This window comes from Abramis brama, assembly GCF_963993115.1.
Source record: "Abramis brama genome assembly, chromosome: 6".
Lineage (NCBI taxonomy): Eukaryota > Metazoa > Chordata > Actinopteri > Cypriniformes > Leuciscidae > Abramis > Abramis brama.
In genome coordinates, this window is record NC_139968.1 from 39,470,078 (window position 1) to 39,494,885 (window position 24,808).

General features: G+C 41.7%; 1 protein-coding gene across 1 annotated transcript; it reads left to right on the plus strand.

Annotated features, from left to right (window-relative positions):
- On the plus strand, positions 1–24,373 carry LOC311084217 (uncharacterized protein). Its single transcript, XM_084116132.1, has 6 exons — positions 1–126; positions 256–588; positions 13,215–13,547; positions 22,562–22,861; positions 22,963–23,023; positions 23,252–24,373. Exons 1-6 carry the CDS (start codon positions 78–80, stop codon positions 23,271–23,273), a joined length of 1,098 nt encoding a protein of 365 aa, XP_083972258.1. The 5' UTR covers positions 1–77; the 3' UTR covers positions 23,274–24,373.
- Positions 24,374–24,808: the final 435 nt, after the last annotated feature.

A 24,808-nucleotide genomic window follows, 5' to 3' on the forward strand; every position in this document is an offset into this window, starting at 1 on the left:
TTCACATCTTCACTGCAGACGCTCACAAGTTCTCAGACTTGACTGATACTATATCAGACACTGAACTATTGAAGAAAATGTTTCACACATTTGTTTTTTTCTGTTTGTGCTGTTGCTGTCTGTTTGGTAAGTTTATGTTGTTTTAACAGTTGTGTGTTATTTGTGTGGAGCTCTAATGAACTTCAGTTGCATCATTAATAAATTAAGATTATTAACTTGTGCGACTGATAAACTGTTCCTATGTGTGTTCTTCAGGAGTGTTTGTTGATTCAGATGCAGTGAAGATCGTTTCAGTGACGGAGGGAGATTCAGTCACTCTAGAATCTGGTGTTACTGAAATACAGAGAGATGATCTGATAACATGGAGGTTTGGACCTCAAAAGACTCAAATAGCTAGAATCAATAAAGACATAGAAATGTTCTCCACATATGATGGTCCTGATGGGAGATTCAGAGGCAGACTGAAGCTGGATCATCAGACTGGATCTCTGACCATCATGAATACCAGAACAGAAGAATCTGGAGAATATGAAGTGACCATGATGAGCAGCACATTGACCATATACAAATTCACTGTTACTGTCTACGGTGAGTAGAGAATTACAGCTCACACTGTTATATATTAGGCATTTTTTGTCATAATTATCCCTTATACAGTAAATGTATTTATTATTATAAATTATATTATATTAATCCAAAGACATTGAAAACTGACCATGAGAAAAGCCTCTAACTTCTGTAGTGTCATGGATAATGTTGTCCCTATCATATGAATATGAGAATATGTCATGCAAGCAATGTCCAGATGCAGATATGATGAAACCTCTCCACGCAAAAGCTTTTTACTTTTGCATACTGAGTGTACGTTTACATGACAACGATGTACTAAAGACAGAAAAGTTTTTGCAACAAATACTGGTTCTCTACTGCCTCCACGTTAGTATTTTTCACGCTGCACTTAACCCAGGCTAACCCAGGTCTAAACCCCAGGTTTAGCACTGCATTGTACCCGGGGTTATGAAAGAGCCGCTGTTAACCCGGGTCCAAACGTGTGCAGTGTGTGGTGTTAGGATGTTACGGCTAGATACTCAGCAAACGACAGCCAATCACGTGCTTCATATTCACATGTTTTGGGCACTCATGGAAACACAGCGAGGTCAAGAGACGATTTCATTCTTACCTTTATAGTCTGAAAAGTACATTCATTATTCATTTGATATTACAGTCAGCAATACATGAGGATGCATGTAAACATATCATGTGCAGTGTTCATATGGATAACATGACAATTAAACCCAATCCACCCAGTGTGATAAAATAAAATGTGTGAAACGAATGTTTAGTTGACAATCTTCACCCGATCTGCTGAGAGTGAGACCATCACAACTTTAAGAAATCAGCTGAAGACAAATGCCTTCACTTGAGACTCAGTGGCTGTTCTCGTGTGTCTATTCCCCTTGTTGAGCTCAGGATCTTTCAGCCTCTTTGAGAAATGAGCTGATGTTCAATGTATATTATGAGAAAATTAAAGTGAGAGTCAGAGACTCCAAAACAAAATGAGGAACCTTTAAAGCATAATAGGGCACTTTAAGCAACACAATCTGCAAAATGGCAGCACATTTAATTTTATGACATTTTTAATGTATTTTACAGTATTGTATTCTACAGCTCAAACTGCAGAAGGCCTCTGTTAGAAGTATAGTTTTCTTATCTCCAGCTCTGTCCAGAGAAAAAGTATCTTTGCTTGCACAATCCTTTTGCACGTATGTAATGCACATCTGTTTTATATTAAGAAGGACCCAAAGATTCTGAAGAAGAGAGAGAGTTCTGTTCTTTATGCATTGTGCAAGCCTTTTGGACCGCAAGGCACAGAAGGAAATTTTACCGGATATTTACCATTTATAGATATGTTATACAACATTATGATACTATGATGTCATGTATGATCTTATTGGTTGAATAACGGGATACTCCCTGTATATTCTTACTTTATATTTCATATTCAGAGTTTCGGGAGCTGAGCTATTCTTCTAGCTTCCCGGTGCTGGTCTTCCTCTTGTTTTATTACGCCTAATAAAGACGGAGACAAAAAGGCACTATAATCGTCTTGGAATTCTTCATTTCTAACTGCCTCATTTTCAGATATGGAATATGAATGTAGTTTCATCTGTTGGTTAGAGAGTGTGTGCATGAGAATGTGTTTTATCACTGGACATTTGTGGTTAATGTGCTTTTGTGTTTGCATGTCTTGAGGAGTGAATAGTGTGAGTGTGTGTTTCTGTGAATCACGTGGGGCTGAACAGACTTCCACAATTTAATCTGTTTGAGAAACAGTTTTACTTTGAAAAAGTACAGAATCAGTGAATGCTAATGTTTGACAAATAAAACACTGTATGTGAGATGGTAATATACTATATTACTATGTTAAAGGGGTGGTTGATTATGATTTCACTTTTCTAACTTTAGTTAGTGTGTAATGTTGCTGTTTGAGCATAAACAACATCTGCAAAGTTACAACGCTCAAAGTTCAAAGCAAAGGGAGATATTTGCTTTTAAAGAAATCATTTTTTAAGGACTACAACAAACGGCTGGTATGGACTACACAACATTCCCCACGGGTTAGTGACATCACCAACCCTAAAATTTACATAAACCCCGCCCCCAGAACACGCAGTTCATGTTGAGAAGAGGAAGTTGTTATAGTCGAGCAAATTTGTGAGTCAGCTCCAACTGTAGCATCCGTCTTTTCATGGTCACTCTGTGTGCATCTCACAACAGTTCCTATACGAGCGATGTATAGATTTTCATGACAGAATATGCTAATTGAAGATAGTTAACTCCACATCAGCAACATAAATTCATCAACTAACCATTCAGAGACGTCCTGTTGCATTCTACGTGTTGTCACTTCTTCTTGAGTCTCTCCATCTTTGTCTGACTCTGTTTAAATATAAAAGGCAGAACAGTTTCTGACATTTTAGTGTGTGTCTGCATGAGGTAATCGGAGCTGCTAACACACGAGCTCTTGAAACCCTGCCCTCTGTGCCGGGAGCAGCAGCTCATTTGCATTTAAAGGGCCAGACACAAAACGGTGCATTTTTGCTCACCCTCAAAAAGTGACAACTTTAACATGCTATATAAAAATATTTTTGGGGGATTTTAAGCTAAAACTTCACACACACTCACACACACACACACACACACACACACACACACACACACACACACACACACACACACACACACACACACACACACACACACACACTCTGGGGACATCAGAGATTTATTTGACATCTTGTGAAAAGGGCATTATACCACCCCATTAAATATAAGATTGATGTTCAGCTGCATATGCATCTCTATATATTTCCATGATTTGCATATTAATGCTATGACCTTGCAGATAAGCAAGTTTCAGTAGAAGTTATTTCCAGCTCTATTCTTATTATCACACATAGTTCCATGTATCTTTTTTATAAAGAACATTTCTTGTTGGTCTGTCAATGTCAAGGAAAAAAAACAAGTGAATAATTTTCCAAATAAAAGCATTGTAAATGTAATACTGTCATCCAAATTTAGGGAGTTTCTAACTTAAAGTAATTAAAAAAATCTAGCATAATGCCTTTTTAAAAACAACAACAACAACAACAACAAAACAGTGATGCTTTTCCAGTAGCAAACTTTTTTCATCCCCTATAGTGTAGCAGGACTGTACCAGCGATGAATAGTGTAACACGACTGTACCAGCGATGAATAGTGTAACACGACTGTACCAGCGATGAATAGTGTAGCAGGACTGTACCAGTGATGAAGAGTGTAATACGACTGTACCACCAATGAATAGTGTAACACGACTGTACCAGCGATGAATAGTCTAACACGACTGTACCAACGATGAATAGTGTAGCAGGACTGTACCAACGATGAAGAGTGTAACACGACTGTACCAGTGATGAAGAGTGTAACACGACTGTACCAGCGATGAATAGTGTAGCAGGACTGTACCAGTGATGAATAGTGTAACACGACTGTACCACCGATGAATAGTGTAACACGACTGTACCAACGATGAATAGTGTAGCAGGACTGTACCAGCGATGAATAGTCTAACACGACTGTACCACCGATGAATAGTGTAGCAGGACTGTACCAACGATGAAGAGTGTAACACGACTGTACCAGTGATGAAGAGTGTAACACGACTGTACCAGCGATGAATAGTGTAACACGACTGTACCACCGTTGAATAGTGTAACACGACTGTACCACCGATGAATAGTGTAACACGACTGTACCAACGATGAATAGTGTAACACGACTGTACCACCGATGAATAGTGTAACACGACTGTACCAACGATGAATAGTGTAACACGACTGTACCAACGATGAATAGTGTAACACGACTGTACCAGTGATGAAGAGTGTAACACGACTGTACCAACGATGAATAGTGTAGCAGGACTGTACCAACGATGAATAGTCTAACACGACTGTACCAACGATGAATAGTGTAGCAGGACTGTACCAACGATGAATAGTGTAGCAGGACTGTACCAGCGATGAATAGTCTAACACGACTGTACCACCGATGAATAGTGTAGCAGGACTGTACCAGCGATGAATAGTCTAACACGACTGTACCACCGATGAATAGTGTAGCAGGACTGTACCAGCGATGAATAGTCTAACACGACTGTACCACCGATGAATAGTGTAGCAGGACTGTACCACCGATGAATAGTGTAGCAGGACTGTACCAGCGATGAATAGTCTAACACGACTGTACCACCGATGAATAGTGTAGCAGGACTGTACCAGCGATGAATAGTCTAACACGACTGTACCACCGATGAATAGTGTAACACGACTGTACCACCGATGAATAGTGTAGCAGGACTGTACCAACGATGAAGAGTGTAACACGACTGTACCAGTGATGAAGAGTGTAACACGACTGTACCAGCGATGAATAGTGTAACACGACTGTACCACCGATGAATAGTCTAACACGACTGTACCACCGATGAATAGTGTAACACGACTGTACCACCGATGAATAGTGTAACACGACTGTACCAACGATGAATAGTGTAACACGACTGTACCAGCGATGAATAGTCTAACACGACTGTACCAACGATGAATAGTGTAGCAGGACTGTACCAACGATGAAGAGTGTAACACGACTGTATCAGTGATGAAGAGTGTAACACGACTGTACCAGCGATGAATAGTGTAGCAGGACTGTACCAACGATGAATAGTCTAACACGACTGTACCAGCGATGAATAGTGTAACACGACTGTACCAACGATGAATAGTCTAACACGACTGTACCAACAATGAATAGTGTAGCAGGACTGTACCAGCGATGAATAGTGTAACACGACTGTACCAGCGATAAAGAGTGTAACACGACTGTACCAGCGATGAATAGTGTAACACGACTGTACCAGCGATGAATAGTCTAACACGACTGTACCAGCGATGAATAGTGTAACACGACTGTACCAACGATGAATAGTCTAACACGACTGTACCAACAATGAATAGTGTAGCAGGACTGTACCAGCGATGAATAGTGTAACATGACTGTACCAACAATGAATAGTGTAGCAGGACTGTACCAACAATGAATAGTGTAGCAGGACTGTACCAACAATGAATAGTGTAGCAGGACTGTACCAGTGATGAAGAGTGTAACACGACTGTACCAACAATGAATAGTGTAGCAGGACTGTACCAACAATGAATAGTGTAGCAGGACTGTACCAACAATGAATAGTGTAGCAGGACTGTACCAACAATGAATAGTGTAGCAGGACTGTACCAACAATGAATAGTGTAGCAGGACTGTACCAGCGATGAATAGTGTAACACGACTGTACCAACAATGAATAGTGTAGCAGGACTGTACCAACAATGAATAGTGTAGCAGGACTGTACCAGCGATGAATAGTGTAACACGACTGTACCAGCGATGAATAGTGTAACACGACTGTACCAGTGATGAAGAGTGTAACACGACTGTACCAGCGATGAATAGTCTAACACGACTGTACCAGCGATGAATAGTGTAGCAGGACTGTACCAACAATGAATAGTGTAGCAGGACTGTACCAGCGATGAATAGTGTAACACGACTGTGCCAGCGATGAATAGTGTAACACGACTGTACCAGCGATGAATAGTCTAACACGACTGTACCAGCGATGAATAGTGTAACACGACTGTACCAGCGATGAATAGTGTAACACGACTGTACCAGTGATGAAGAGTGTAACACGACTGTACCAGCGATGAATAGTGTAACACGACTGTACCAACGATGAATAGTCTAACACGACTGTACCAACAATGAATAGTGTAGCAGGACTGTACCAACAATGAATAGTGTAGCAGGACTGTACCAACAATGAATAGTGTAGCAGGACTGTACCAGCGATGAATAGTGTAACACGACTGTACCAGCGATGAATAGTGTAACACGACTGTACCAGCGATGAAGAGTGTAACACGACTGTACCAGCGATGAGTAGTGTAACACGACTGTACCAGCGATGAATAGTCTAACACGACTGTACCAGCGATGAATAGTGTAACACGACTGTACCAACGATGAATAGTCTAACACGACTGTACCAACAATGAATAGTGTAGCAGGACTGTACCAGTGATGAATAGTGTAACACGACTGTACCAACAATGAATAGTGTAGCAGGACTGTACCAACAATGAATAGTGTAGCAGGACTGTACCAGCGATGAATAGTGTAGCAGGACTGTACCAGTGATGAAGAGTGTAACACGACTGTACCAACAATGAATAGTGTAGCAGGACTGTACCAACAATGAATAGTGTAGCAGGACTGTACCAGCGATGAATAGTGTAACACGACTGTACCAACAATGAATAGTGTAGCAGGACTGTACCAACAATGAATAGTGTAGCAGGACTGTACCAACAATGAATAGTGTAACACGACTGTACCAGCGATGAATTGTGTAACACGACTGTACCAGCGATGAATAGTGTAGCACGACTGTACCAGTGATGAAGAGTGTAACACGACTGTACCAGCGATGAATAGTCTAACACGACTGTACCAGCGATGAATAGTGTAGCACGACTGTACCAGTGATGAAGAGTGTAACACGACTGTACCAGCGATGAATAGTCTAACACGACTGTACCAGCGATGAATAGTGTAGCAGGACTGTACCAGCGATGAATAGTGTAACACGACTGTACCAACAATGAATAGTGTAGCAGGACTGTACCAACAATGAATAGTGTAGCAGGACTGTACCAGCGATGAATAGTGTAACACGACTGTACCAGCGATGAATAGTGTAACACGACTGTACCAGCGATGAATAGTGTAACACGACTGTACCAACAATGAATAGTGTAGCAGGACTGTACCAACAATGAATAGTGTAGCAGGACTGTACCAACAATGAATAGTGTAGCAGGACTGTACCAACAATGAATAGTGTAACACGACTGTACCAGCGATGAATAGTGTAACACGACTGTACCAGCGATGAATAGTGTAACACGACTGTACCAGCGATGAATAGTGTAGCAGGACTGTACCAGTGATGAAGAGTGTAACACGACTGTACCAGCGATGAATAGTGTAGCAGGACTGTACCAGTGATGAATAGTGTAACACGACTGTACCAGCGATGAATAGTGTAACACGACTGTACCAGCGATGAATAGTGTAACACGACTGTACCAGCGATGAATAGTGTAGCAGGACTGTACCAGCGATGAATAGTGTAACACGACTGTACCAGCGATGAATAGTGTAGCAGGACTGTACCAGTGATGAATAGTGTAACACGACTGTACCAACAATGAATAGTGTAGCAGGACTGTACCAACAATGAATAGTGTAGCAGGACTGTACCAGCGATGAATAGTGTAACACGACTGTACCAGCGATGAATAGTGTAACACGACTGTACCAGCGATGAATAGTGTAACACGACTGTACCAACAATGAATAGTGTAGCAGGACTGTACCAACAATGAATAGTGTAGCAGGACTGTACCAACAATGAATAGTGTAACACGACTGTACCAGCGATGAATAGTGTAACACGACTGTACCAGCGATGAATAGTGTAACACGACTGTACCAACGATGAATAGTCTAACACGACTGTACCAACAATGAATAGTGTAGCAGGACTGTACCAACAATGAATAGTGTAGCAGGACTGTACCAACAATGAATAGTGTAGCAGGACTGTACCAGCGATGAATAGTGTAACACGACTGTACCAGCGATGAATAGTGTAACACGACTGTACCAGCGATGAAGAGTATAACACGACTGTACCAGCGATGAGTAGTGTAACACGACTGTACCAACAATGAATAGTGTAGCAGGACTGTACCAACAATGAATAGTGTAGCAGGACTGTACCAACAATGAATAGTGTAACACGACTGTACCAGCGATGAATAGTGTAACACGACTGTACCAGCGATGAAGAGTGTAACACGACTGTACCAGCGATGAGTAGTGTAACACGACTGTACCAGCGATGAATAGTCTAACACGACTGTACCAGCGATGAATAGTGTAACACGACTGTACCAACGATGAATAGTCTAACACGACTGTACCAACAATGAATAGTGTAGCAGGACTGTACCAGTGATGAATAGTGTAACACGACTGTACCAACAATGAATAGTGTAGCAGGACTGTACCAACAATGAATAGTGTAGCAGGACTGTACCAGCGATGAATAGTGTAGCAGGACTGTACCAGTGATGAAGAGTGTAACACGACTGTACCAACAATGAATAGTGTAGCAGGACTGTACCAACAATGAATAGTGTAGCAGGACTGTACCAGCGATGAATAGTGTAACACGACTGTACCAACAATGAATAGTGTAGCAGGACTGTACCAACAATGAATAGTGTAGCAGGACTGTACCAACAATGAATAGTGTAGCAGGACTGTACCAGCGATGAATAGTGTAACACGACTGTACCAGCGATGAATAGTGTAACACGACTGTACCAGCGATGAATAGTGTAACACGACTGTACCAGCGATGAATAGTGTAACACGACTGTACCAGCGATGAATAGTGTAGCACGACTGTACCAGTGATGAAGAGTGTAACACGACTGTACCAGCGATGAATAGTCTAACACGACTGTACCAGCGATGAATAGTGTAGCAGGACTGTACCAGCGATGAATAGTGTAACACGACTGTACCAACAATGAATAGTGTAGCAGGACTGTACCAACAATGAATAGTGTAGCAGGACTGTACCAGCGATGAATAGTGTAACACGACTGTACCAGCGATGAATAGTGTAACACGACTGTACCAGCGATGAATAGTGTAACACGACTGTACCAACAATGAATAGTGTAGCAGGACTGTACCAACAATGAATAGTGTAGCAGGACTGTACCAACAATGAATAGTGTAGCAGGACTGTACCAACAATGAATAGTGTAACACGACTGTACCAGCGATGAATAGTGTAACACGACTGTACCAGCGATGAATAGTGTAGCAGGACTGTACCAGTGATGAAGAGTGTAACACGACTGTACCAGCGATGAATAGTGTAGCAGGACTGTACCAGTGATGAATAGTGTAACACGACTGTACCAGCGATGAATAGTGTAACACGACTGTACCAGCGATGAATAGTGTAACACGACTGTACCAGCGATGAATAGTGTAGCAGGACTGTACCAGCGATGAATAGTGTAACACGACTGTACCAGCGATGAATAGTGTAGCAGGACTGTACCAGTGATGAATAGTGTAACACGACTGTACCAACAATGAATAGTGTAGCAGGACTGTACCAACGATGAATAGTGTAGCAGGACTGTACCAGCGATGAATAGTGTAACACGACTGTACCAGCGATGAATAGTGTAACACGACTGTACCAGCGATGAATAGTGTAACACGACTGTACCAACAATGAATAGTGTAGCAGGACTGTACCAACAATGAATAGTGTAGCAGGACTGTACCAACAATGAATAGTGTAGCAGGACTGTACCAACAATGAATAGTGTAACACGACTGTACCAGCGATGAATAGTGTAACACGACTGTACCAGCGATGAATAGTGTAACACGACTGTACCAGCGATGAATAGTGTAGCAGGACTGTACCAGTGATGAAGAGTGTAACACGACTGTACCAGCGATGAATAGTGTAGCAGGACTGTACCAGTGATGAATAGTGTAACACGACTGTACCAGCGATGAATAGTGTAACACGACTGTACCAGCGATGAATAGTGTAACACAACTGTACCAGCGATGAATAGTGTAGCAGGACTGTACCAGCGATGAATAGTGTAACACGACTGTACCAGCGATGAATAGTGTAGCAGGACTGTACCAGTGATGAATAGTGTAACACGACTGTACCAACAATGAATAGTGTAGCAGGACTGTACCAACAATGAATAGTGTAGCAGGACTGTACCAACAATGAATAGTGTAGCAGGACTGTACCAGCGATGAATAGTGTAACACGACTGTACCAACAATGAATAGTGTAGCAGGACTGTACCAACAATGAATAGTGTAGCAGGACTGTACCAACAATGAATAGTGTAGCAGGACTGTACCAGCGATGAATAGTGTAACACGACTGTACCAACAATGAATAGTGTAGCAGGACTGTACCAACAATGAATAGTGTAGCAGGACTGTACCAACAATGAATAGTGTAGCAGGACTGTACCAGCGATGAATAGTGTAACACGACTGTACCAGCGATGAATAGTGTAACACGACTGTACCAACAATGAATAGTGTAGCAGGACTGTACCAGCGATGAATAGTGTAGCAGGACTGTACCAGCGATGAATAGTGTAACACGACTGTACCAGCGATGAATAGTGTAACACGACTGTACCAACAATGAATAGTGTAGCAGGACTGTACCAACAATGAATAGTGTAGCAGGACTGTACCAGCGATGAATAGTGTAACACGACTGTACCAGCGATGAATAGTGTAACACGACTGTACCAGCGATGAATAGTGTAACACGACTGTACCAGCGATGAATAGTGTAACACGACTGTACCAGCGATGAATAGTGTAGCACGACTGTACCAGTGATGAAGAGTGTAACACGACTGTACCACCGATGAATAGTGTAACACGACTGTACCAACGATGAATAGTCTAACACGACTGTACCAACGATGAATAGTGTAACACGACTGTAAATGGTAAAATGGTAAATGGACTGGTAATGGATATTTATATAGCGCTTTCACAGACCTATGGCCACCAAAGCGCTTTATAGCCTCAAATGTGAAAGCAAAATGGCCAGGATCTGTGCATGACTTAAGAATTTTCAGAGATTCACATTTATGCACATTAATTGAAAGTGGTAAGGAAAGTTCCACAATTAAATATCAAGCTCACTGTATTACATACACTTATACTGATCCTAACAGAACTGCATTTTTTCATAGGTGATTATGACATGTTCCTGCAGACAGGTGTTTTATGACCCATTCCCTGACCCAAACCAGTTACAATGCAGCTCTAGCCAGGACAAGGGCACACAATGAAATGAACTTCAGCTAACTAAAGGGAAGATTTCAGTGTCTGAAAAGTCTGAGGGTTGCACACCTGACAGGGCCTGTGACATTGTTGCATGTGCCATATTACACAACATTGCCAAAAAAACACTTTTCATTAAATGTTTAATAAAAGACAAATATGCTTAGTTCCTTGAGTTTTATTTCAATTGTTCTTTGTAAAGAAAAGCCAGTGGTCAAGTGCCTGCAACAAGAGATATTAGACACATGCCTCATGCAACAAATAAAAAGGAAAAGTTGGCTATACACTGCCCACCTGTAGGCCTATGTCTCCTCTGTGTGTGCAGACTCTTCTGTAGGCCTTTCTGTAGATGTGGAATCCTGCAACTTATATTGCAGACATAAATCATACAAGTATAAATTAAGTAAAGTTATTTATGCACTTGCAGGTAGGCTAGTTCCTCCATATGACAGTTATCTGAGAGGGTTTATTCACTGTCCAGTGCAATGGAAACAAATAGACATTACAAAGTCTTATACTTTCTTTCCTTTGGAAAGTTAGAAAATGTCCACTTACTGCACATATTTCAGCCAACACTTTCTTGGGAACAGATACAAGTGTTGGTGTATTATGTAAAAGTGCACAAAAGAGGAAAACACAATGTCATTACAATGAACTACACTCGGGAAAAATGTGATCAATAACTCATGGCAAAATATTTTTACATTAACATAAGTTTATCAGTTTTCACTTTCACAAGTCAAAGCAATTCATCGTTACTCAAGATTTAACAGTTGAAATGACTATACGGCCTTAATTTAATGCAGCAAAAGTTATTTTACAGTGTAGGCTACTAAGATCTTTTCTTTTTTTTCTCAGCCTTTTTCTTGGTTGCTTTTATAAACAGACAACCATTTATTTAACAGTGCCTTTTATAAAAGAGACTATAATATAACTAAAAATTACCATTATGTAGAATATTTTTGTACTTCACTTTTATTAGTTCCCATGTTCTAGTGTGGTGACTCTGACATTACAATGAACAAAGTAATTATGCAATTATTAAAATACAAAAATATAGGCTAATAAGTGATAAAAACATCTAACATGGCCACTTCTAACGGATTTAAATTGTCTGCTACTTTTTGCCAGCCCTCGCTCCTGGCTTTTGCTGACTTTGAGGTGTTCCCTGGCGTTTTGATTAAACATTAAAATTCCTAATATAACTTCGACTATTAGTTCTTGCTCTGCTGAGGAGAAAAACTGAGCGCGCTCTTTGAACGGGCCCAGGGTTTGGAGAGAGGGCGTGTGTTTGGAGAAAGGGGGCGTGGCCTAATTCAGTCTGGAGGAAGTTAGCAAATAGTTCACACTTGTTCTATTCACATCTTCACTGCAGACGCTCACAAGTTCTCAGACTTGACTGATACTTTATCAGACTTCTGAACTATTGAAGAAAATGTTTCACACATTTGCTTTTTTCTGTTTGTGCTGTTGCTGTCTGTTTGGTAAGTTTATGTTGTTTCAACAGTTGTGTGTTATTTGTGTGGAGCTCTAATGAACTTCAGTTGCATCATTAATAAATGAAGATTATTAACTTGTGCGACTGATAAACTGTTCCTATGTGTGTTCTTCAGGAGTGTTTGTTGATTCAGATGCAGTGAAGATCGTTTCAGTGACGGAGGGAGATTCAGTCACTCTAGAATCTGGTGTTACTGAAATACAGAGAGATGATCTGATAACATGGAGGTTTGGACCTCAAAAGACTCAAATAGCTAGAATCAATAAAGACATAGAAATGTTCTCCACATCTGATGGTCCTGATGGGAGATTCAGAGACAGACTGAAGCTGGATCATCAGACTGGATCTCTGACCATCATGAATACCAGAACTGAAGAATCTGGAGAATATGAAGTGAAGATCAGCAGCAGCACAGAGACCACATACAGATTCACTGTTACTGTCTACGGTGAGTAGAGAATTACAGCTCACACTGTTATATATTAGGCATTTTTTTGTCATTATTATCCCTAATACTGTAAATGTATTTATTATTATTAAAAATTATATTATATTAATCCAAAGACATTGAAAACTGACCATGAGAAAAGCCTCTTACTTCTGTAGTGTCATGAATAATTTGTCATGCAAGCAATGGCCAGATGCAGATATGATGAAACCTCTCCACGCAAAAGCTTTTTATTTTTGCATACTGAGTGTACGTTTACATGACAACGATGTACTGAAGACGGAAAAGTTTTTGCAACAAATACTGGTTCTCTACTGCCTCCACGTTAGTATTTTTCACGCTGCACTTAACCCAGGCTAACCCAGGTCTAAACCCCAGGTTTAGCACTGCATTGTACCCGGGGTTATGAAAGAGCCGCTGTTAACCCGGGTCCAAACGTGTGCAGTGTGTGGTGTTAGGATGTTACGGCTAGATACTCAGCAAACGACAACCAATCACGTGCTTCATATTCACATGTTTTGGGCACTCATGGAAACACAGCGAGGTCAAGAGACGATTTCATTCTTACCTTTATAGTCTGAAAAGTACATTCATTATAAATTTGATATTACAGTCAGCAATATATAAGGATGCATGTAAACATGTCATGTGTGGTGTTCATATGGATAACATATGGATGACAATTAAACCCAATCTACTCAGTGTGATAAAACAAAATGTATGTGAAACGAATGTTTAGTTGACAATCTTCACCCGATCTGCTGAGAGTGAGACCATCACAACTTTAAGAAATCAGCTGAAGACAAATGCCTTCACTTGAGACTCAGTGGCTGTTCTCGTGTGTCTATTCCCCTTGTTGAGCTCAGGATCTTTCAGCCTCTTTGAGAAATGAGGTGATGTTCAATGTATATTATGAGAAAATTAAAGTGGTTTTGACAATGGATGCATGTAAATCTAAGTCAGAGACTCCAAAACAAAATTAGGAACCTTTAAAATAGCATAATAGGGCACTTTAAGCAACAAAATCTGCAGAATGGCAGCACACATTTAATTCATCAGAGGTGGTGTTATGCACCCCTCTTTAGAACTAGCAGAGAAAAGGGTTGCATAACAAAGGACACGTGAGACCTAAATGAAATGCTAGAACATTTATTTAAACAAATGAAATTATGAAACACGTATCATAACGAAATGAAAACAAAGATATTTCTAAAATAATGACCAAACTATGATAAACAAACGAACAACAAGACACTTCAAAAATATAAAGGTAACGAATAAACCAAAAATTACAATTAGAAAATTAATCAAAACAGAAAGAAAAACAATTAAGCTGTTTGCTGGTGAATCTCCTCTCCCTTATCATGCATGCTCCGCTTCAGCGTCTTTAATAGCGTCAATCACCAATGCGTACAATGAGATGCAGGTGTACAACAACGCGCAGGTGCACGGGGCGGACCTAGCAATCAAACTCAGACACAGAAACAAAAAAACAGAGTCAGGATGTTGTACATCAGGAGAAGAACTCAAAGCCCAGGCCGTAACACTCCCCCAATTAAAAGAAGAACCAGTCTCCTTTTTAGAAAAGAGACAGGTTCTGAGTGAAGCTTACAGTAATAGCAAACAGGAATTACACAAAGTCATAACGAAAAAAAAAAATATATAAATAAAATTACACATTTACCTAGCCCCGGGAAAGGGCATCTGCCACGACATTTTCACTCCCTTTCTTGTGATGAATCTCAAGATGAAAACATTGAGCCATTAGCGCCCAACGCATCAAACGTTGGTTGTGATTGTACATTTTGTTTGGATTTGGATTGTGATCCGTGTAGACCAGGGATGGGCAACTTCGGTCCTGGAGGGCCACTGTCCTACAGAGTTAGCTCCAACCCTGAAAAAAGCAGCTGCCTGTTATTGTCTAGTAATCCTGAGGACCTTGATTAGCTTGTTCAGGTGTGTTTGATTAGGGTTGAAGCTAAACTCTGTTGGACAGTGGCCCTCCAGGACCGAAGTTGCCCATCCCTGGTGTAGGCGATGACGGGAGTAGAGCTGTATCCAACATACACATCGAAGTGCTGCAATTAAAGCAAGCAACATAGCCAGAGTCTCTTTCTTGATAGTAGAATAATTCAACTGGTGACAATTGAATTTAGATGAAAAATAGGACACTGGATGGGATATGCCATGAGCACCACTCTGAAGCAGGACAGCTCCAACTCCGGTCGCGCTGGCGTCTACCTCGAGCTTGAACGGACAAGCCAGGTCAGGAGCAGACAACACCGGGGCACTGCAAAAGAGAGACTTTGCACAAAGAAAAGCACTTTGACATTCATCAGTCCAATTAAAAACAACTTTAGGACTGCACATCTTTGTCAAGGGAGTGACCATGGTCGAGAAATTTTTACAGAAACACCTGTAATAGCAAGCCATCCCTAAAAATCGACGCAACTCTCGCCTCGTAGTGGGTACAGGATATTCAAGAATAGCGGTCACTTTTGCATCTACCGGACGTACTTGACCGTTTCTAACACATTTTCCTAAATATGTGACAAAGGCTTTTGCAAAATCACATTTCATCAAATTTAACGTTAAGGAGGCAGCTGTCAATTGACTAAAAACATTGTGCAAGGAAGAAATGTGCTCATTCCACGTAGAAGAATAAATAACTATGTCATAAAGATAAATATTACAATTTGGAACACCCAAAACCGTAGACATTAATCTTTGAAAGGTTGCCGGTGCATTTCGTAGTCCGAACGCCATCCGCGTATACTGAAAGAAAGAATCGGGAGTCACAAAGGCGGAAATGTCAGAAGCACGTTCAGTCAATGGCACCTGCCAATACCCTTTTAAATGGTCTAATTTCGTAATGTACCGAGCAGTACCAAGATTATCGATACAATCCTCTATGCGAGGCAAAGGAAATGCATCTGGTACGGTCACAGAATTCACCTTGCGAAAATCAGTACAAAAACGTAATGAACCATCAGCTTTAGGTACCAAAATGCACGGTGAACTCCACGGGCTACTACTCTTTTTGGCAGAACCATTCTGGACCAGATAATTCACTTCACATTTCATGATCTCCCTCTTACCTGCTGGACAGCGATACGCATGCTGTTTTATTGGGACTGCATCACCCACCTCAATATCACATCACCAAACAGGTTAGGATAACTGTCTATCAAGTCAATCACATCCTGACGCTGGTCGCTAGATAAATAAGACAATTGAGATGATAAAACTCTTAAAACCTCTGAATTCTTTAAATGACCACCATTTAACATTTCCGTGGACATTTTCAACCCATCATCTACATCCTCAGCATCCATAGAATGGGACAGCAAAGACACTCGTTCCATGTTTGACACCGTCGGCATCTCACACTTAGACAAACTCACCTCATCAGTTTTCTCAGTTCGGGCTACATATGGTTTCAGCATATTTACATGACACAAATGTGTCTTTCGTCGTCGTTCCGGAGTATTGACTATATAATCAGTGTCACTCAGCTTACTCTTAATCACATAAGGACCTGCAAATCGTGCAGAACCAGGTGAAGGAAGCAACACTAATACGCTTTCTCCAGGCGTAAAACTCCGCACAACCGCACGCTTGTCAAAACAACGCTTCATTTTCTTTTGCGAGAGAGAAAGAGCTTCTCTTGCAACAGCACAAGCATTTCGCAATCGTTCACGAGTACGAGAAACAAAATCGAGCACATTACGTTTCTCAGTCGAGCAAAAAATTCCCTGTAGCAAAAAATTCGTCTTTCAGCACTTTTAAAGGACCCCGTACATCATGTCCAAAGACCAACTCAGACGGACTAAAACCAAGTGACTCTTGTCGCGCTTCACACAGAGCAAATAAAACCAAAGGGACTCCATCATCCATCCCACTCATTCCCCGCCTCCAGGAAATATTTTCGCAAACTAGATTTCAGTGTCTGATGCCACCACTCCAGAGCCCCCTGCGACTCTGGATGATAGGCACTGGATGTAACGTGACACTCTCAAAGCTTTCAACACATTTCGGAATAATTTAGACAAGAAATTAGTACCTTGATCCGTTTGAACAGTTTTCGGCAATCCGAATGTTGTAAACAAAATTGTTAGAGCTTTGGTGACTGATCTGGCAGTTATATTCCGTAACGGTATTGCTTCCGGGAATCGGGTGACAGCGCACATAATTGTTAGAATATACTGAAAACCAGATTTAGTTCGTGGAAGTGGACCAACACAATCTACAAGGACACGTTCAAAAGGTTCACCTACAGCCGGAATAGGACGAAGTGGAGCAGGTGGCACAATCTGATTGGGCTTTCCTACTACCTAACATGTATGGCAAGTTTTACAATATCGAGACACATCAGCTTTCAACCCAGGCCAAAAGAAGTGTTGGAGCACCCGATTGTACGTTTTGTTTATACCAAGGTGCCCTGACCAAGGATGATTATGTGCCAGACTCAAAATATGCTGCCGAAATTTCGAGGGTACCACAATCTGATGGACCACATTCCAATCATCTGAATTTTCATCAGTCGATAATCGAGCATTCCATTTACGAATTAACACAGTGTTGTTCCAATAGAACAGATGGCTATGCGACGGTGATATTTCACTGTCAGCACTGAGACGACACTTCTCTAACGTAAGATCACTTTTCTGAGCCTCAATAAGAACATCGCACGAAATAGGCAAAAATATGTCAGGATCTGGACAAACACACTTTTGGATAGGGTTAACATCCGAATTTTCAGAAAATTTATTTTTCTTAAACATCTCTGAAAAAAAAATAGACTCACCCAAATTCACTTTATTCTCCTTAGCGAGACTTTTCGCCTGAGTGCGTGTCGTAACCGCACTAGAAGCAAACACATTTGGGAAATGGTGTGCAAGCGCATCAGGTTGTTGATCAGTATATGGAGTATTAGTAACATGCACAACTGGCATTACGTGTTACGTGCAATAAGGACGAGCTTGACGTGAACTTTTACAGTTGGTAAAAAGGAAACCCCAGCCGACAGATCACCAAAGACACAATACTAAGTTCCACAGAAACAGAAAAGGAGTAAGAGGATGCTTAGGTAGCTAGCTTGAAGCCAATGGGGCTGTCAGTAAGAACAGATCCAGTCTAGTCTCTCTGGTGTTAAGGTCTTTATTTTCCTTCCAAATCAGGTATTGGATATGTGTGTGTATGTAGAGGTGTATGTGTGTGTGCGTGTGGTTTCTACAAAGAACAGAAATACAATGTTTTAGTTTACAATAAACATAACATTGAATTCACGGAAATAAAGTAATTGAAACAATACATGAGGCCATCTACTCATACTATAATCTCAAATACATATCTAAATAACTAAAGAACATGCCTAAGCAGGAAATACAGCAAAATAAACACATTTAGGACAAACTTAAGAAATACAGAATAATAGTTAAGTGTCAAACAAAAGCACTTACATGGTCAAATACGCACACGCAGGAAAAAAACAAAGGAGAAAGAACTCCGTCCTCTGCACAGTGCATCCATGTGCACCAGAATGAAGGTGCTGTGGGCACAGGTGCAATTTATAAAGCCTGATAGTGTCCTAATTGGCTTGAGATCAGGTGGGTGGAGCTAGAAGTTAATAGGAAAATTAACAAGCTAAGAGGGGTGTGGCACATGCTTTGCACCTTGAAGCTTAGGGACGCACAACTACTCAACAGAAACTATAGTTTATTTAAGGTGGAAAAAGTAATTAAATTAAGGAGCAATGGCTTCAGGACGCCCCAAGGCCAAAATAATAAACTAAATAGACTTATAAATAAAACATGTATAAATTACCTAATCAAAATTGCAAAGAAACTTCCCTAACTCCCTATAAATAAACAAATCACAAACAAAGTCAAAATAAATGTCAGGACACCCCTACGCTCCTACAACATAAGAAAGAAACTAATTAAATCATCACAAACAAATGAACATGATCAACAGCAGGTTTTGGGATCTGGAATCCGGAGCTCCTCACGCCAGAATGAGCTCCTCATCTTCGTGTCAGATCTGCTTCTGTGTCTTATGCTCTGTGGGACTTTTATGTTGTAGTTTCTCTGTGTCTAGTTTCTGTGTTCTTCCCTGTGTCCTGTTTCCTGTAGCCAGGTTGTAGTTTTGTAGTTTTTTTTTCCATTTTCATTAGTCTGTTACAGGTGTGTCATTTCCCCTTGTTAAGCTCGTTTACCTCTCCGTTTAAATAGGCCTTGTTTTCTCTGGTTCTCTGTCGGTCGTTGTTTGATGTCATTCAGGTATGTATCTCCAGTTCCCCGTGTTTTCTTTGTTTTTCTCAGTGTTATTTTGTTCCTGACTTATGTTACGATTGTTTATTTTCATTAAAATCTCTCTGCATTTGGATCCCTCATCTCTGCCTGCCATTTTTGATTTCTTCGTCCCGTGACAGAACGGCCGACCAGAAAATGGATCCAGCAGGGAGAATTACGCGTCTCCATCAAGGAGATCGTTGTATTGAGGAATATGCTCTGGATTTTATTGAGTTGGCTAATTTGAGCAACATGAGCAAGGAATGCCTGATGATATTCTTTTGGGGAGGGCTGTCTAAATCGCTCTGCTCACTCATGCCATTTTGGGACCTTAACTGGACACTTGAGTATTACATCTATCTTGCACTGCAGTTGAGCGGCTCTGCACTTACTGTGGGAGTTGCAGAGGAGGAATGTGGCACTCCCACAGTAGCTCTCAGACCAAAATCTTGTCCCATCATGGCAGCCAGGCCAGAGCTTCCAGCTGTCATGGCCGCCAAGTCAGAGTTCCCAGTAGCCATGATCGTTGCCGATAAAGACATTGGGGCGGTCCATAGATATTTGAGACTGGGGTCGAGTCTGGAAGACACGCCGCTTTGTTCGGTGCGAGCAGCTGGCTTCTCTGCGGTGGGGTCAAGTCTGGGGGTTTCAGCCAGGATGGCCGCCACGCCTGAGCGTTTAAGCCAGGATGGCCGCCACGCCTGAGCCCTCAATCAAAATGGCTGCCGCCACTTATGAGTCCGCTGCTGGCCCGGAGGCCTTCCCTGAGTCCCACGCTGGCCAGGAGGCCTTCCCAGAGCCTGTTTCAGCCTACAAGCCAGCTCCAGGTTTTCGTTCCATCAGGACCACCCTTCCAGGGTCTCGTCATGTCGAGACTGTCCTACTAGAGACTGTTCACGTCACGTCTGCCGATCCAGAGACTGTTCACGTCACGTCTGCCGATCCAGAGACTGTTCACGTCACGTCTGCCGATCCAGAGACTGTTCACGTCACGTCTGCCGATCCAGAGACTGTTCACGTCACGTCTGCCGATCCAGAGACTGTTCATGTCACGTCTGCCGATCCCGAGACCGTTCATGTCACGTCTGCCGATCCAGAGACGCTTCACGTCACGTCTGCCGATCCAGAGACGCTTCGTGTCACGTCTGCCAATCCAGAGACTGTTCACGTCACGTCTGCCGATCCAGAGACTGGTCACGTCTGCCGATCCAGAGACGCTTCACGTCACCTGTGCCGATCCAGAGACGCTTCGTGTCACGTCTGCCGATCCAGAGACTGTTCACGTCATGTCTGCCGATCCAGTGTCTCCGGACAAGATGGCTGCCGCCGAGCCTGTGTCTCTGGACAAGATGGCCGCCGCAGAGTCTGTGGCTGTTCCTGAGCTGGTGTCTGTTCCTGTTCATGAGCCGGTGTCTGTTCCTTTTCCTGAGCCGGAGTGTGTTCCTTTTCCTAAGCCGGAGTCTGTTCCTTTTCCTGAGCCGGTGTCTGTTCCTTTTCCTGAGCCGGTGTCTGTTCCTGTTCCTGAGCCGGTGTCGGTTACTGTGCCGTGGCCGTCCGAGGGGTCGTCTCCGCCGTGGCTGCCCGAGGGGTTGTCTCCGCCGTGGCCGCCCGATGGACCAACTGATCCGCCCTGGCCGCCCGAGGGAAAGTCTCCACCTTGGCTGCCCGATGGACCACCTGATCCGACCTGGCCACCCAAGGGAAGGTCTCCGCCCTGGCAGCCCGAGGGAAAGTCTCTGCCGTGGCCGCCCGAGGGGTCGTCTCCACCTTGGCCGCCCGATGGACCACCTGATCCGACCTGGCCGCCCGAGGGAAGGTTTTCACCCTGGCCGCCCGAGGGAAAGTCTCCGCCCTGGCCGCCAGATGGACTGTCGTCTCCACTCTGGCCACCCGATGGACAGACATTTCCGCCCTGGCCGCCTACACAGTCGGCTCCGCCCTGTTCCCCCAAGCTGCCATCTCCGCCTTGGTCCCTCAACCCGCCCCAGTCCCCATCCTGCTTCCACTCTGCGTTCCTGACCCGCCATCCCTCCCCCTGTTCCTCCGCCACTTCACCTCCCTCCGAGGTTGTGTCTGGAAGCCGCTCCTTTGAGAGGGGGTAATGTCAGATCTGCTTCTGTGTCTTATGCTCTGTGGGACTTTTATGTTGTAGTTTCTCTGTGTCTAGTTTCTGTGTTCTTCCCTGTGTCCTGTTTCCTGTAGCCAGGTTGTAGTTTTGTAGTTTTTTTTTTCAATTTTCATTAGTCTGTTACAGGTGTGTCATTTCCCCTTGTTAAGCTTGTTTACCTTTGTTTAAATAGGCCTTGTTTTCTCTGGTTCTCTGTCGGTCGTTGTTTGATGTCATGCAGGTATCTCCAGTTCCCCGTGTTTTCTTTGTTTTTCTCAGTGTTATTTTGTTCCTGAATTATGTTACGATTGTTTATTTTCATTAAAATCTCCCTGCATTTGGATCCCTCATCTCTGCCTGCCGTTTTTGATTTCTTCGTCCCGTGACACTTCGTTAGCGCCTCAATAGATCTGCCAATCAGGCTCCTCCGACGGCAGCCAATCCCTGTACACATATACAATACAACAACCCACACGAAACAGATACCAAGGATCGTCTCAGCATACGGTCAAGTACACAGTAACGTCAAGGGCTTTAAAGCTAAAGGCTGCAGTTTCCTTCTGTGTGAAATCTGTTCTGGTTTAAATTTGGCATGAAACTCTCATGTTTTCCAGCTCGTCTGCCTGTTCCTGTCATCATCATCAGAGATTCTTCACACTGTTCTTCATCATCATCATCATCATCATGTTCATTGGTGTGTTCATCAGTGTTGAATGTGAGGCATGCGACTCTCTCCTGGTACAAAGGAATCAGTGTATTGTCCAGCATCAGTGTGTCTGATCTCAGCATCAGTCTCTCTCTACCTCTGGAGGTGGAATATCAGGATAAAAACACCTACAACTGTGTGCTGAACAATCCCATCAGCAACCAGACCACACATCTGGACATCAATACACTCTGTCACACATGTGCAGGTACGACAGCGCTGATGATATATGTGTGTATTTACTGACCTGATCTCTGTCTTCTGTTGTAGATCAGACTGATGCATTCACTTCTTTCTTTATCATTACAGCACTGGACGGTCAGTTCATCACTTCACAACCACACTCAACTCAACTCGGCCACATGTGCAGGTATGGCAGTGCTGATGATATTATTCACATTCATTCACTAATGTGTGGATTTTATTGAGACTTATTACTTAAGATGGCAGACATGATGAATGAGCTTCTCATGTTTTTAAAACTGTTTTTTTATTTTTATTTCTTGTGTGAAGCATAAAATTAGATATTTTTAAATTCATGAAAGACTAAAGTCAACTTGTTGAAAATCTTAATTTAATTTATAATTTGTTTCTCCAGAAGGCCACGCCCCCTGTTGTGATTCAGTTGAAGCTGTGCTGCGATTGGTGGACACAACTAGAATTTTCATCAATATTTCATTTAATTTCCATCCATTTTTATATTTCTTTGTCAGTTACACAGTTTCTTATTTTACATTTCGTTGGTTTGCACATTGTAGCAATCATTATGTAATAACTGCACATAATGTAATAAGTATTTATTGTAATAAAATGCTCATAATGTAATAACAATTATTACTTTATGAGAAATGTTACATTAAAATTAAAATTACATTATAAACTTACCAAAAATATAGTCATCATATTATTAGGCTATTTAATCATTAAAACATTGGTTTTCCCTTACAGTATATTTCAATTCATCATGTCCATTAGGTGGATGAGATTGAAAGCTGGTAAATCCCACGGGAGGAAATTCAACTCCCGATCATTTAACTGTCTTACTTTACTCGAAAGGCGGAACTACTGGATTCAGGGCGTCAACATGATTCCCAAAGAGAATATAATCAACTAATGATTCTTACTTAGTATAAAGTATCTTAATTGTTGTTCAGTCGGTTAGATATAAAAAATAATAATAGTAAGAAAACTGTGTCGCAGTCAGATCGTAGACCTGTTGCTAAACAGAGCGCTGAAAGCTAACAAATTCAAGAACGCAAGAAGTCTTTATTAAATCGTGTTTGACTCACATAAACAACAAAATGAAGATCGCTGGTTTATTTTTATGCTTTATTGAAAGGTAAGTCTTTAGCTTTGAGACTTTCACTTTCACTTCACTTTCACTTTCACAAGTATATTTTAATAGTAATTAAATTGTAGTAAAGCATAACTTTAAGTGTATTTAGTGTACTAAATTGGAATAACTTTAAGTATACTTAGTATACTTTAAGTATATACCTGTGTAGGGACTAATTACATGCTTATAGTGATATTAAAGTGTACTTTATTTGTGTTACAAGTACATTACAAATGTATTGAGTGTCTTCGAAACATACAAGCAATATACTATTAAAGGATTAGTTCACCTCAAAATGAAAATTTCCTGATAATTTACTCACCCCAATGCCATCCAAGATGTAAATGTCTTTCTTTCTTCATTGGAAAATAAAGTTTTTTGAGGAAAACATTTCAGGATTTTTCTCCACACGATAGACTTCAAATGCAACCAAAATGTTGAAGTCCAAATCAATGCAGTTTCAAAGGGCTTGACATAGGGCTTATTCACCGTCTTTCCTACATTTAGATAGGTGGGCAAACACATTTTTTTCTCAGTGCATGTACTGTTTTAGTTAAGAAGCGCCACCGCTAGCTTAGCTTAGCATAATGAATGGAATCCTTTGTTGCCAGCTAGCATGTCATGAGTAAAAGTGAAAAAAAAAAAAAAAAAAAACGCTTGTGGCCTATCTCTGCGCCCAAGTAGCAGTGCTTCGCCTGTGCTTCCCCCCAATATAGTTCCAAGTCAATATCTGCCTAGGAAATCGCCTCGTCTTAATCTGCATAGCTATTTGTACTCGTTGTGAATACGCAGGCCACAAGAAGAATTTTTTTTTCTCAT